This window comes from Phycodurus eques, chromosome 4 (assembly GCF_024500275.1).
Source record: "Phycodurus eques isolate BA_2022a chromosome 4, UOR_Pequ_1.1, whole genome shotgun sequence".
Classification (NCBI taxonomy): Eukaryota; Metazoa; Chordata; class Actinopteri; order Syngnathiformes; family Syngnathidae; genus Phycodurus; species Phycodurus eques.
The window spans coordinates 16586029-16599859 of NC_084528.1; the positions used below are offsets into that span (position 1 = coordinate 16586029).

The following is a 13831-nucleotide window of genomic DNA, read 5'->3' on the forward strand; positions in this document are numbered from 1 at the left end:
GCATATTTATTTGAATGCAAACACAGAAACGGTGCAACTGTAAACAGTCAGGGGCACGTATAAAAAGGAGAAGACATTTAATTTGAAAGGTTCTGTCCAATTAAACTTAACGTTTTTATCTGTTTGTTTTTACAAGGAGAATGCCATAAATACTTTTGATGTTTAAAAAAGTGAAACATCTTGTTCAAGCCTGATCATGATCACTTGAAATGACAGATTTTCATGTTAATTTAGTAGGTACACATGAATGAATGCTCTCTGAGTTGCAGTTTGAGGTCTGTTAAAATTGTTGATTAATCAGTGATTGTTCACGTGCCGCGAGGCAGCTGTTGAAGCTAACGAGCAGTAACAATGTTTTGTTTTTCTATGCGTTTCCCGTCCCCTCACAGCCCCTTTGTCGAGCTCATCACACGTGCAGTGGTGGTGGTCGGCGTGTAGTTGTCCATCACTGTGCGCATCCAGTTGTCGTACATGCACAGCTTGGTAAAGACGCTGGGGTGTTCCTCATTCTGACAGCCATGACTGAACCACTGAATGCCCTGCAGCTGCCCGCCGCACACCAGCACTGCGCCTTTGTCGTTCTACACAGGTGGCATAGGATTACGTTAAAAAAATGAATAATAATAGTTAAACAAAGTTAAAGGGAATGTACAGTGGGGAAAAATGTCTTACCACACCACAGAGAAGAGAAAAAATCACCAAGTATACTGTATAAAATAAGGCTCCAAAATCATGTAAAACAGACACTTCCTCCCAGCTTTCGGACACTATCGGTGGACCCGCTCAATGTGCTTGAATCATGTCCTACTCGACTTTCACCTGTCAATCAAAGATGTTGGTTCGTACAATACAGTATGTGCTCAAGTGTGTGTATTAAGCTACAGGGTGAATAATGTGTCCCACTGTGTTGAATAAACAGTTAACGTTCCCTTAAAGGTTAGAGGAAGATGTTCAAAATGTTCTTGATAACTTTTGAACCCCTTTAGGAACCACATCTGCCATTTCGAAGTGATTATATAGCAGATATACAGCAGTTAAATCGATAAATATGATGCAGAATGCGCCTTTTGCTTTTTGCATCCAGTGCCTTCCGGTCTTCGGCTCCATCCGGCGCTGTGATGTCACACAAGCCAAACAGCCTGTTCCTTCTGCGTTGTGTGCTATTGTTCCATGCTGTTGTTCCCGTCCTTGTATATTTGTCGTATGATTTAGCAATGTCACGATGGTTTATTGTGTGGCATTTGGTTGTGCAAATGGTTCAGGCAGTGGCAATAGTTTTTTTTGGCTTTCCAAAAAAGAAATAGAAAAAGAAATACGTGACCAGTAGATAGGGAAAGTCAATCGACAGGGGAAGAGAGTAATGACACCCCGGTGTCTTGAGTTTCGGTACGTTCGGGGAGTGCTCAATACGTGTAATAAAAACCTCATTTTTAGCTAAACTACAGTTGACAACTTGCTGGAAGTTAGGTGGGTGTATTACATAACATATAAACAATGCAAATATGAATGTTAACTGACCCCATAACAATTTTATCATCTGACCTTTAAGTATCTCTGTTGTTTGGGTACACACTCAACAACACTGGGTGGGGTGCTGACGTATTGAACAACCCCGTCGTTAGCTCTGTGACATAGTAAAACATTGACTTGTCTCTGTTGTGTGGATCGCTGCGCAACGCATGGAGCGAGGCTGTGGAGTACTGAATGGACCCAACGGCGGTCCACGAGCACACTACTAGCTACTAACTACTTGCTGCTAGTAGCGGGCCAACCCGCAGTGGAGCCATCCAAATTGCCATTGGCTCGCTGCGCGTGGCATAACACTTCAGGGAAGATGCATTTTTTTCGGGTTGTTGGCATAGGTTTCTTGCTAAATGGACACGAGAGTGGTAGAAATGTGCCAAGGTTTTATTACTAAGTAACTCGCAATCGTGACTGATAGCCACCGATGAAATTATGGCGCTCAGTACTTACTTTATATAGTGGAGGAGGGCCGACTCACCCCAATAAGTCTACGCGCCAGCCCACTTGTGTTATTGGGCTATTTTATAGCCCCGCCCAAGAAAATCCAGAGAACTGAGAAGGTGAAAAAGAGTTTAACGCTATACTGTATCTCAACAATTCAGTGCTAAAATGTTCTCAGTCTTTGCACGTTTTCGGCACTTCCAACATATTTAATGTATTTAGAAACAAAACGCGTAAATGACTTTAAAGTCCCTTTTAAATAAAAAACAAAAGTGGCTTAGTCAATAAACTGTAGGACATTTGGGCTCACCAAGCAGTTGATCTTGTTGTCCCCTCCAGCGCACACCATGCCCACGCTCCAGAACAGGTAGTCGGGGAAAGTGTTGATACAAGTTTGATCTTCCACAACAGGCACAGTCAAACACTTCAGCTGCTTCAGAGACTCATCTGTTTAAAGAAGGAGAACGAGAGAGTGAGTTTCCCTTCAATATGAGGTATTTATTCGAGAGGAAGCATTTACAGTATTGGAACACGTGGTTGGCCCTCGGTGCAATTGTTATGGCACCTGAAGCCACTTTTGAGTGCATATGTAGCTGCCTTTGAGTTTTATGATGCGGGATACTGCCGCAACTGTCCGTTTCCACACGGCAGCACAGCATCCAGAAGCATTAGATGCATGCAAAGATGCCCCTAGTGTTCAGACTAAGTCACCACAGTCATGTAAACCTTCAGAACAAGCTGATAAAGTAGTGTTCCTAAAACTCAGCCTCTGAAACCGTTCATTTTCTTACACTTTCCTGGTTACATGGTAGACATACTTGAATGTCGTTCTTTCATACTAGGTTGTACTACCAGATAATTTGAATGGTATTATTTGGCCAGCAGAATTGTTTTGTTTTATTTTATTTGTGCTAATATTTTATTAATTTTGTTGCATTTTATATATAAAATGTGTTGTATAAAATCAATGGAGAAAAGATAACTGAAATTTCTGATTATCCATCCATCCATTTTCTGAGCCGCTTCTCCTCACTAGGGTCACGGGCGTGCTGGAGCCCATCCCAGCTGTCATTGGGCAGGTGGCGGGGTACACCCTGAACTGGTTGCCAGCCAATCGCAGGGCACATAAAAACAATCAACCATTCGCACTCACAGTCACGCCTACGGGCAATTTAGAGTCTCCAATTAACGCATGATTTTGGGATGTGGGAGGAAACCGGAGTGCCCGGAGAAAACCCACGCAGGCACGGGGAGAACATGCAAACTCCACACAGGCGGGGCCGGGGATTGAACCCGGGTCCTCAGAACTGTGAGGCTGACGCTCTAACCAGTCGGCCACCGTGCCGCCAATTTCTGATTAATTTCATGCAATTTAAAAAAAAATTACATTGTTACCTTCAGATATGAGTGAACCGACTTACACGTTTTTTTTAGATACGACCCGTCGGCGGCTAAGTTTTTGCTTTGACTTACGAGCAATAATTAGAGAGGCAAGTGCTGTATGGTGGCAGTGATCTTCACTGAACTCCCTTCACAACAAACAGCAGTTTGGCAGATAGTGAAGAATTCTTAAAAAAAAAAAAAAAAAGCTGGCAGTGGTCAAACTAAACATGGTGGTATGTCAAGCTAAATTTAAAAAAATAAATAAACAAAGAATTACGGTGGACGACTGGTTAGCACGTTAGCATGTTCTCCCTGTGCCTGCGTGGGTTTTCTCCGGGTACTCTAGTTTCCTCCCCCATCTGAAAAACATGCACGGTAGGTTAATTGAAGACTCTAAATTGTCCGTAGGTATGAATGTGAGTGCGAATGGTTGTTTATTTACATGTATGTGCCCTGCGATTGGCTGGAGACCAATTCAGGGTGTACCCTGCCTCCTGCCCGCAGTTAGCTAGGATAGGCTCCAGCATACCCGCAACCCTAGTGAGGACAAGCGGCACAGAAAATGGATGGATGGACAAAGAATTACACATGTATTTAAAACCACACGGCTTTTCTTTAGAATTGTCCACTAGCTTAAGGCTTACAAACAAAGCAAAACGCAATTGACGTGCGAAAAAATAGCATCTGTGGTATGTGGATGTGTTCTAACGCTTCAAGCGATGGATATTTGAACACAAACGGTGGAGGAACACATGTAGACTAATAATATAACAATACACGCAGGCATTTATCCTCTGCAAAGAAAGACTAATATTACTGTATCTTAATGAGGAGATGACTGTCTTCATGTATATCCGTGGGCCTGTAATGTACAGCCCACAGGTGGCCATGTGCTCACCAGAAGGAACAGAACAATAGCAATTATATTGGAGCAAAAAATGTGGAAAAAACTGTTTCATTCTTTACATTTTGTTTAATTATGTCAAGACTTTAATCCATCGCTATGTGGCAGGTCACCTTTTGATTTTTTGATTGATGATAAGTCGCCATATCACGGCATTTATTTTTTTAAATTGGTGAGGTAAAATAAGCATTTTCCAACCTAAACATTAAAAAACACAAAATGACAATTCATTAAAACACATTTCACAAGGAATAAAATACCTTTTCACAGTGTACAGTTCTGCACAAGAGTTCTGTCGTGCGGAGGGATGAGATTTTATTTTTCTTTGAAGGCATCGCTTTGTGCGGCGATGGGAGAGTTGACTGCTTTGTTTTGGCATCACTTATAACTGTGTTTCGTTACTTAATCCATAAATGTGACATAGTGCAAATAGTCGTCGTGTTTCATTGGAATACTTTGCCAAGTCTTGCGAGGCTGCGCAAAGATTCTGTGCCTTCTATAGGTAAGCAGTTAACGGCAGAGGGAGGTGGTAGCAGTTAACTAGCTGAACAGACGCAACTTCTCGACATGTTGAAGGAAGGGGGTACGTTTGCAGCTGTCGACAGCCATTGAGGCATAAATGGATTTTTGGTCTGGTACAAAGTATATAAGGGTGACAGTTGTAATGCTCTTCCTGGCTGTGCAGTACTTTCAAACTTCAAGCATCATCTTCAACTTCAATTGTGAGTACCTTTTACAGAATTTTATATGTTGTTAATATTATACATGTTTAAGAGTATAAACAGTGTTTAAGAGTATAGGAACTGTTTATAAGAGTATGACAGAGGTTAATAAGAGTGTGGGAAAGATTAATAAGTGTGGGACTAGGGAGATTTATAAAGCTTTAAAGTGTCTTTTAAAAATATACCGCCACTTTGCAGATTTCACCTATTGCGGGGTGTTCCGGAGTCTAACCCCACGATAAATGAGGGGTTACTGTAGAGTATGTTTTTATGCCGTAGAGCAAAATACTGTATTGCGCCTGTTTGAAATCCTATGTATCCTGTGTGACCTTTGTTTGCATTAAGATGATATAAAAGCAAGAAACTCTAAAACTTGTGTGTGAAAGACTGGAAACCCCTTCTGCAATCATACTAAAACCTCAAGTGTGGCAGTGAATAACATCTGCTTACATTGATTTGGGACGGTGGAGCCCCAACCGCTGACACTGCAGCTCTCTCCAGGCTGAGGGCAGCGACCCGGCAGGCCAATGGGTCGGACGTGCGGAGTGAGGCGGGCCGGCTCGGCCAGACGCACCATGGCCAGGCTGTGGAGGGGCGAGCGGTACGGGCTGTGGCGGATCACGTCCGCCACAGGGATGTGCTGCTCGGTGCTCTCGTCCACCGTCACGTCGTGTTCCCCGAGCGACGCGATGACGCTGGTCGATCTAAAGCGGTTGGAAGGGGAGTGAGCAGTTTTATTTAGGTTAGAATAAAACAACCAGTCGCTGTGTCGTCATTTAAGAGTCCCAGCCCTGCCGCAGATTCACCCCAGCGGTACCTCCGATAGTTTCGTCAACCCATGTTAAATCGGACATACAGCGGTACATTGACACAAGTCCAATGTGTTCCAGGACCAAACTTGTAACTCAGTTTATCTGTATTTCAAATCAATATTCCCCATTGAAATGAATTAAAATCCTATTAATCCTTTCCAACCCCCCAAAAAATCCAAACCCTTTTTAAAAAAATGTTTTAATAAAGAAAAAAAACACATTGTATTGTATAAAAGCATATAAATAGAGTATAAATACATAAACTGGCTTTAAAAAGTGTAATTACTGTACATTGGGACGATTGCTTTTATGTCGAATTCTTGGCGGCTCCCTTTTCTCTTCAGACTGTCCTGCTTGAGGATAGGTCGGCACTTGCCTAATCACAGCGCCCTTGCCCTGCCCGTGATTGTAACATTAATGAAAGCGTACTTTACATTTCTCCCACAGTACAGGTGAGAAGTGGCTCATTTCTTTCAGACAAATAAGTTTTTTTATAGTGAAGAGAAAATTCAATTTGAGTACAGATTTTTTGCCAAAATGCAAATTTAAGTTTCATGAATTAGCAAAACACATGAAGTAGATGCCATTTTTTTTACTTTTGTAGGTCGCAAAACGATGTGGCTGGCCGGGTCTGGCCCCAGAAACTTGAGTTTGATACCCGTGGTCCAGTCTTTTTATGTCACGTGAAAACATTTACGTCACCAATGACAAAAAGGATGAGGCACATTCTTAAAAAGTTGCAATGATCGATAGAGCTGATTTGGGTTTTAAGTCTCGCTTACCTGGGCGCACAGGCGGCAGACGTCACCAGCCACCACTTGTTTATGAGGGCGCCGCTGCACCTCGTCCCTCGTTCGTGAAGAGACACCTGCCAAGGTCTGGAGTGAGGCTGGCACAGATCGTGGTCCTCCAACGGTGATGCTCCTGTTAATAATAATTATTATATCGTCATTAAAGCCCAATGGGGCGAAACTTCACGCATTTACTTCAGCAATCGTGTACCCGTGAGGCCCAAAGCGAACAGCAGAATGAGGAGCTCCATGTTGTTCTTCTTTACGGGTATTATTTCTGAGGTCACGCAGCCTCCTCCTTATATAAGGAGGGAAGTAGGAACTTTATTTCCCATCACGTCGTGTCCCAACTTGACCTTTGTAATGCCGCTTACAGTTGGAGGATCACACCTTGTTTCCCGTCATCTTCTGCCCTTTCTAAAACAATGAGGACACATTCTTTATTGTCCAGTGTTTCCCAACGGTTATTGAGCCAAAGCACCCATTTTACATCAGAAAAATCTCACGGCACACCACCAAACAAAAATGTCACACAAAGATTGAATACTGAAATAATAATTATCTCGTTTCGATTTACTCACAAATTTACTTTCACTGTGTCAATTATGGGCCTATTTAGTTGAACAGAGATATTTGCAGGAAGCCATTAGTTATTCTGATGCATAAATGCCAACAGGTGGATATACAGGTGAATTGTGCTTTCTGCCATCAAGTAGAAGAGCGTATAGTTGTTCTGCCTGTCACTATACGCCGCTGGCATAGATAGATGAACAAACATACGTACTTGTATTTAATAAACAATAATTTCAGGACAGATTAAGTCAAATTGGACAATTTCCCAAGGCACTCCTTATGATCGCTCACGGCATACTAACGTGCCACAACACTGGTTGGGAAGCGTTGCTTTATACAGCACATAGAACATGCTGTATCAGTGAAACGACTTTCTAATCCATTTTCGCCATTTCGGAATCATCTCATAATTTGGTGGGCACGCTTTTGTGCTCAAGGCTCACGTGATTTTTAAATATGGACAGATGGGCAAGGTCATTCAAAGATGAGGTAAAAATAAAAAAGGTAAAATGTGTATGTAAAATGGTTCATATAAATACATTTGTCATTTTAATTTTATTGTTTATAAATAATGTAATTATTTTTAAAAAACAATTCTAATAATTAAATAGATAACTTGTTAAAATTGTTTTTATCCATCCTTCCATTTTCTGTACTGCTTATCCTCACGAGGGTTGCGGGCGAGCTGGTTATCCCAGCTGACTCTGGGCAAGAGGCGGTGTACACCTTGAACTGGTCGCCAGCCAATCGCAGGGCACATAGAAACAGACAACCATTTGCACTCACATTCACACCTACGGGCAATTTAGAGTCTTCATGCATGTTTTTGGAATGTGGGCGGAAACTGGTGAAAACCCATGCAGGCACAGGGGAGTACATGCAAACTCCACACAGGCGAGGCTGAATTTGAACCCGGTCCTCAGAACTGTGAGGCAGATGTGCTAACAAGTCGGTCAACGTGCTGCCCTAATTATTATTATTATTTCAAATTTATTTACAATAAATCAATGAAATGAAAAACTATGAACAAGTCCAGTGCACCATTGACATTGTGAACAAAGCATTTGTTGCATAAGAACAAATTGAGGAAATAAGTTTAGCTGATTCTGTTAATAAAGTTAATATTTTACCATCGCACCTTTCCCCCATATATTATTTCATGAATTATCCTCCTTGATTGCACAAATAGAGTCGGGCTTTGAAGGCCAAAATATTTGCTCGTCTCTATGCTGCATTAAAGTCCTGTTGTTGTTGTTTTTTTCCTATGGGCCCACCGAATTTATTGGCTGCAAAACAAATTAAGGCACTCGGAAAACGGCAAATACATGTTTGCACCAGAGAATGTTGGTCAAAGTGAACATGGGAAGTCTGTTTCTCCTAACGAATGTCCTGATGTCTCTATAATCACACGCCCACTTAGGAATGGCACTGAGCAGACTTGAAACTGGACCTGGCAAATCACTGTGAATTCTGGGAGATGCTGAAATGCCAATGAAAGCAATAATCTGAGGATTATAATGGTGATTCATATATATCATAGTCTATAATAGAGATCACCATGTACCATGAAATACAATGTACAAGCAGCAGATTTTTCTTTGTCGGGTCTAAATCCGTCAAGAAAATATGATTCTATTAGTTTATGGAGTTTCATGGAATACAACCAGACATTCTCAGCATTCGCACAAATGGCTTCATTAGCAGTCATTACAGCTCGTATAAAGGAAAATGGCAATGCCTTATCACCTGCCCTTGTGATCTGGCATCTTAGTGGACCAGCATGGACACTTTTGTGTCAGTACAAGAGATACAACAATTAATTGATTAATCAACAGCTAATCAATTGTCAAATTAATCAACAACTCCTTTGATAATAATAATTAACCGTTTAGAGACCTTATTTACTTTGAAAATCATCCAAATCCTCAGAATTTCAGCTTCTCAACAGTAAATACAGTAATATTCTCTGATTTCTGTAGTCCTCCATTAAAGGAGACTGATTATCTTTGTGTTTAATCAAAATAAGACATTTGCAAACATTTGAAAACAATGAACATTTTTCCATTTTTTTCTGACATTATGGCCCAAACCAGTAACTGAGTCATAATGAGTTTGTTTGTGCATTTTCTGTCCTGTCAATTTGAAATAATGTCCTGTTGAATAAAGGGATGGAAATTTTGTTTCATCCGATTCAGTGATTAATTGAAAAAAATAATCAGCAGAATAATCGATTATGAAAATAATTGTTAGTTGCAGTCAAGTCAGTACTAGTATCATTTATCTGCCTTGCATTAAAGTTTCACCTAGTGACAAGGAATTCCGAAAACGTGTCTGTCATTACAGGATAATGACAGACAGGCATGATATTCAGCAGGGAGTCAGCCATTTTGCTTTGAAGCAGCCATTTTGGGTGAATTCCAAGAGTCGTACTTTGACCGACTCCCACGGACCACTAATTCCTAACCACTGTGCTGCTGCACATGAGTGTGCAGTGAGAAATTATCCTGTAATTGGTATGAAAATTACCGTTTACTACAAATAATGTGCCTTTGTTCGTCTATCTATGCCAGCAACGTGTAGTGAGAGGCAGAACAATGAAATCTCGGTAAAGCTCTTCGACTCGATGGCAGATGGTACAATTTACAGTACCTGTGTAATCGCCTGTTGCCATTCTTTCAACAGAATATTAGCTTTATGTTCAACTAAACAGGCTCACAATTCACGTAGCGTAAATAAATGTGTATCATCATTATTTCAGTATTTCTTTGTGAGATTTTTCTCAGGTGATGTGCTGTGAGATTTTTCTAATGTAAACTATGTGGCTTGACTGAAGGTTGAGATAAACTGCCCTTGACAGATGGGTGACAGTAATTATTATTATTGTTATTATTCCATGACACCGTTTTAGGCGTACTTGGTGGAAAACAGCAGTTTTGATATACTGTACCACAACCTTTACATACCAAACATCAGGGTCATTGTTTTTTGCATTTATTATTGAATAAGGCTGTTCCTAAACACAGAATAATTTTTTAAACACGTTGCAGTTTGGTATAAATACATTTAATATTTCAAGACGTGAAATAGTCGAGGTCAGCACGTGTGGTGGCCACAATGGGGCAAAGTTTCACTTGACGATTTGCATGCGTATCTCATTTGAAGCCACTCTAAGGAATGTTTTCTTTGCTCTGTTTTTCCTGGCTGCGCGCTTTTTTTTCAAGCGGTTTAGTCCATTTTCATGTTGGCAATTGCTTTTCCCTGTGGATGTTTCGTCACATTAGTTCTTCTTGTTTACTGCTGAGCGTAAAACACGTGATAGAGCTGGTCATGAAAGATGCCGCTGTAGGTGCTGACAATGGTGCTGGTTTCCGTATAAAGATTCCTGCAGAAACATCGAAATGTTGTCATTTTCTTTTTATGGATTCCACTTGAAGCATTTTGACACCATCAAGACATCTTACTTGATTTTCTCCTCTATCTTCAGGCCCTTGACGGTGTCCACGTAGTCGTGGACTGTGTTGACCACGTCACTGTAGTAGGACTTGATTCCATTGGTGAACGTGGTGAGTAGGCCCTGCTCCTCCTCCTCGACCTGCCGTGGCATTCGGAAGCCTTCAGCACCTGCATGACAACAGGACAAGGGGTTACTAGGGATTTGGAGGGGAGTGGTCACAAGTATAAGTGGAACCTGACCAGTCAGATACCCCTGAAGTAGCGCAGTGTTGGAAAAATATGGCTACAAAAACTTCAGGGATGTAACCGTCATGCGTACCATCACCTACGGTGTCAGTTCAGTGAGCATCGACCTATCATCGCTATCTGTTTTGGTTTCCTTTTTCTGTGTTAAATTTCGCAAAACCTATTGCTAAAGAAGTAGTAGTCTTAAGGTTTTTTTAGAAGAAGAAAAAAGAACTACAAATCAAGCGGAAGAATATACATAGGGTCACCTTACGCATCAGCATTTGTCATCAACACTCAGGCTGGAGTTGCAACAACTCATCAATTAATCGACACATAATCGATTATCAAATCAATCGACAACTATTTTGATAGTTGATTCATTGTTTAGAGCCATTGTTTAACTCCAAATTGTCCGAATCCTCTGATTTCAGCCTCTCAACCTCTTTGATATCTGCAGTCCTCCATGAAAGCAGACTGATTATCTTTGTATTTAATAAAAATAATACATTTGCAAACATGTGCTTTTACATTGAAAAACAGTGAACCAGGAACAAATAGTGTTCAAGAGGTTCCACTGTACATTTTCTGGCTTTTTTCTTCTTCTCATGGGTATAGAGTGGGCACTTACTGACAACAAGGAGTCCAAGCAGCACAGTAACTACCAACAGCTTCATTATGATGGTGGATCTGCAAAAAACAGTGTAAACATTTATCCGTTCTATCCACTAGGGTGCAACATTGTCCCTCTTGTGTTGCCTTTGCGCTTAGGCATCCAGAATCACTTTCAGTTAGTGAGTTTAATATCAAACATATCATTTACTACAGCAAATGTCAAAGTACTCACTGTATTTCCTTCTGGAAGTGTGATGAGAACAACAGATCGGTTCCTCGGCCAGCCTGCTCCCTTTATATAGCGGTGGCAATGTGTTGACTTGTCGCTCCAGGAGCCAAAGTGCACCCTGGGGGAGATAAACCTGTGTTGTTGACGTCCCCCTCCACTGGTGTGTTTGTGAGTCTATGCGGTGTGGCATTGTGTGTTGATTGAAACACACTATCTGTGCAAATATGTGGAAGAGGGTGATGACGAGGAGCACCAAGGGGATTTTTGGAATGTTATCAGTTGGGAATTTGGTGTGATGATTATCTTTTTGTATACTTACCATTGAGTTTTTGAAGGCATCACACTTATGCGTGACTTCATACCAACTACTTCCATAATGCCTTACACTCAGCGGCACTAATCACAGGCCTCCTTCTCATGACTTACATAAAGGGCATGACGCCTCACGACGTGTCACGAAAAGTCCATTGAAGCTGGACCCTAGTCCAGAGGATGTTGAACACGTCATCCAGGCTACTTAAGTTTATGAAAGAATGGGGCTAGCTACATTACATTCATAGTCTCTCTCTCTCTCTCTCTCTCTCTCTCTCTCTCTCTCTCTTTTTCAAGGTTTCCAGGGAGGAAATTAGCAATTGTCAATTTTTCGCAAGACAAATCAAGTCAATTGAAGTTTATTTGTACAATTCCAATGAAGTTAGGACGTTGTGTTAAACATAAATAAAAACAGAATACAATGATTTGCAAATCATGTTCCACCTATATTTAATTGAATACACTACAAAAGTGCACACAGGCATTCAATGTTGGTTTTCGGCCTTGCCGCTTACATGCAGTGATTTCTCCAGATTCTCTGAACCTTTTGATGATATTATGGACCGTACATAATGAAATCCCTAAATTCCTTGCAATTGTACGTTGAGGAACATTGTCCTTAAACTGTTCGACTATTTTCTCACACACTTGTTCACAAAGAGGTGAACCTCGCCCCATCTTTGCTTGTAAATGACTGAGCAATTCAGGGAAGCCCCTTTTATACCCCGTCATGGCACCCACCTGTTCCCAATTAGCCTGTTCACCTGTGGGATGTTCCAAACAGGTGTTTGATGAGCTTTCCTCAACTTTCTCAGTCTTTTTTGCCACCTGTCCCAGCTTTTCTGTAACGTGTTGCAGCCATAAAATTCTAAGTTAAGGATTATTAGCTAAAAAACAATAAAGTTGATCAGTTTGAACATTAAATATCTTGTCTTTGTAGTGTATTCAATTAAATATCGGTTGAACATGATTTGCAAATCATTGTATTCTGTTTTTATTTATGTTTAACACAATGTCCCAACTTCATTGGAATTGGGGTTGTACCTGCAACATTCACTTATCTGAAACCCCCAACCGCGCAAGGAAAAACTCCAAACCCCATTTTGAGTACAACCCAACAAGAGTTAGAAATACAGATGATCGGTTCTGGGGGAATTATTTTTTTTTGTGTGGAGGAAAAAAATTTGCCTTTTTTGGAATTGTTTTTGTATGATATCGCCTATAGAAAATCGAGTCAAAAAGCTCCCCCAAATTAGCCTAAAACTGTATGAGTAGAGTAAAAATGTGCTAATGACATTTCGTCAAAATGCTGAGTCTGTTTGGAAGGACCACTTCAACTTGAGTACAATGCACCAAGAATTTTGAAACTCGGCTGGTGGGCTCCAGTTTTTTGTGTGTGTGGGTTTATGGGTGGGGGGGTTTGCCTTTTTGGGGAAAATTTTTGTGGGATATTGGCTATAATAAATCTGGTTTAAAAAAAAAGTCAAACTGTATAACTTCATTATTTCTCAACATTTATCTCCTCTACTCTTTTTGGTTTCCTCTGCTACTCCGGGAGCCGATTGGCTGACAAGTTTCAGTTAAAAATCCATATACAGGAAGTCCTCGAGTTACGGCGTGCTTGACCTACGACGTTTCGGCTTTACGACGCCCGCGCCTCGTCCGCCATTTTGTCCCCAGTACCATAGTGTTTCTGCTTAGCTAGTGCATAGTGCTTGTCTGTGTTTGTGCGGCTGTAGTATATTTGCCTTTTCGTCCTCCTTTTTTCACACACTCAGCAGTAATGGTAAGTACAGCATCTTATATTTGTATTTTAATGTATTTTAGTTTCATTATACGAAGTGTTA

At 41.0% G+C, this 13831-nt stretch overlaps 2 protein-coding genes across 2 annotated transcripts; both read right to left on the reverse strand.

Annotated features, from left to right (window-relative positions):
- Positions 1 to 383: 383 nt before the first annotated feature.
- On the reverse strand, positions 384 to 6828 carry LOC133401927 (trypsinogen-like protein 3). Its single transcript, XM_061675458.1, has 5 exons — positions 6789 to 6828; positions 6569 to 6710; positions 5425 to 5678; positions 2276 to 2412; positions 384 to 581 (listed from the first exon to the last, which is right to left on the reverse strand). The coding sequence occupies exons 1-5, from the start codon at positions 6826 to 6828 to the stop codon at positions 384 to 386; spliced, it is 771 nt and encodes a 256-aa protein (XP_061531442.1).
- Positions 6829 to 10211: 3383 nt separating this feature from the next.
- On the reverse strand, positions 10212 to 11823 carry apoc2 (apolipoprotein C-II). The gene is made up of 4 exons (XM_061675626.1): positions 11676 to 11823; positions 11460 to 11518; positions 10612 to 10771; positions 10212 to 10532 (listed from the first exon to the last, which is right to left on the reverse strand). Exons 2-4 carry the CDS (start codon positions 11503 to 11505, stop codon positions 10442 to 10444), a joined length of 297 nt encoding a protein of 98 aa, XP_061531610.1. The 5' UTR covers positions 11506 to 11518; positions 11676 to 11823; the 3' UTR covers positions 10212 to 10441.
- Positions 11824 to 13831: the final 2008 nt, after the last annotated feature.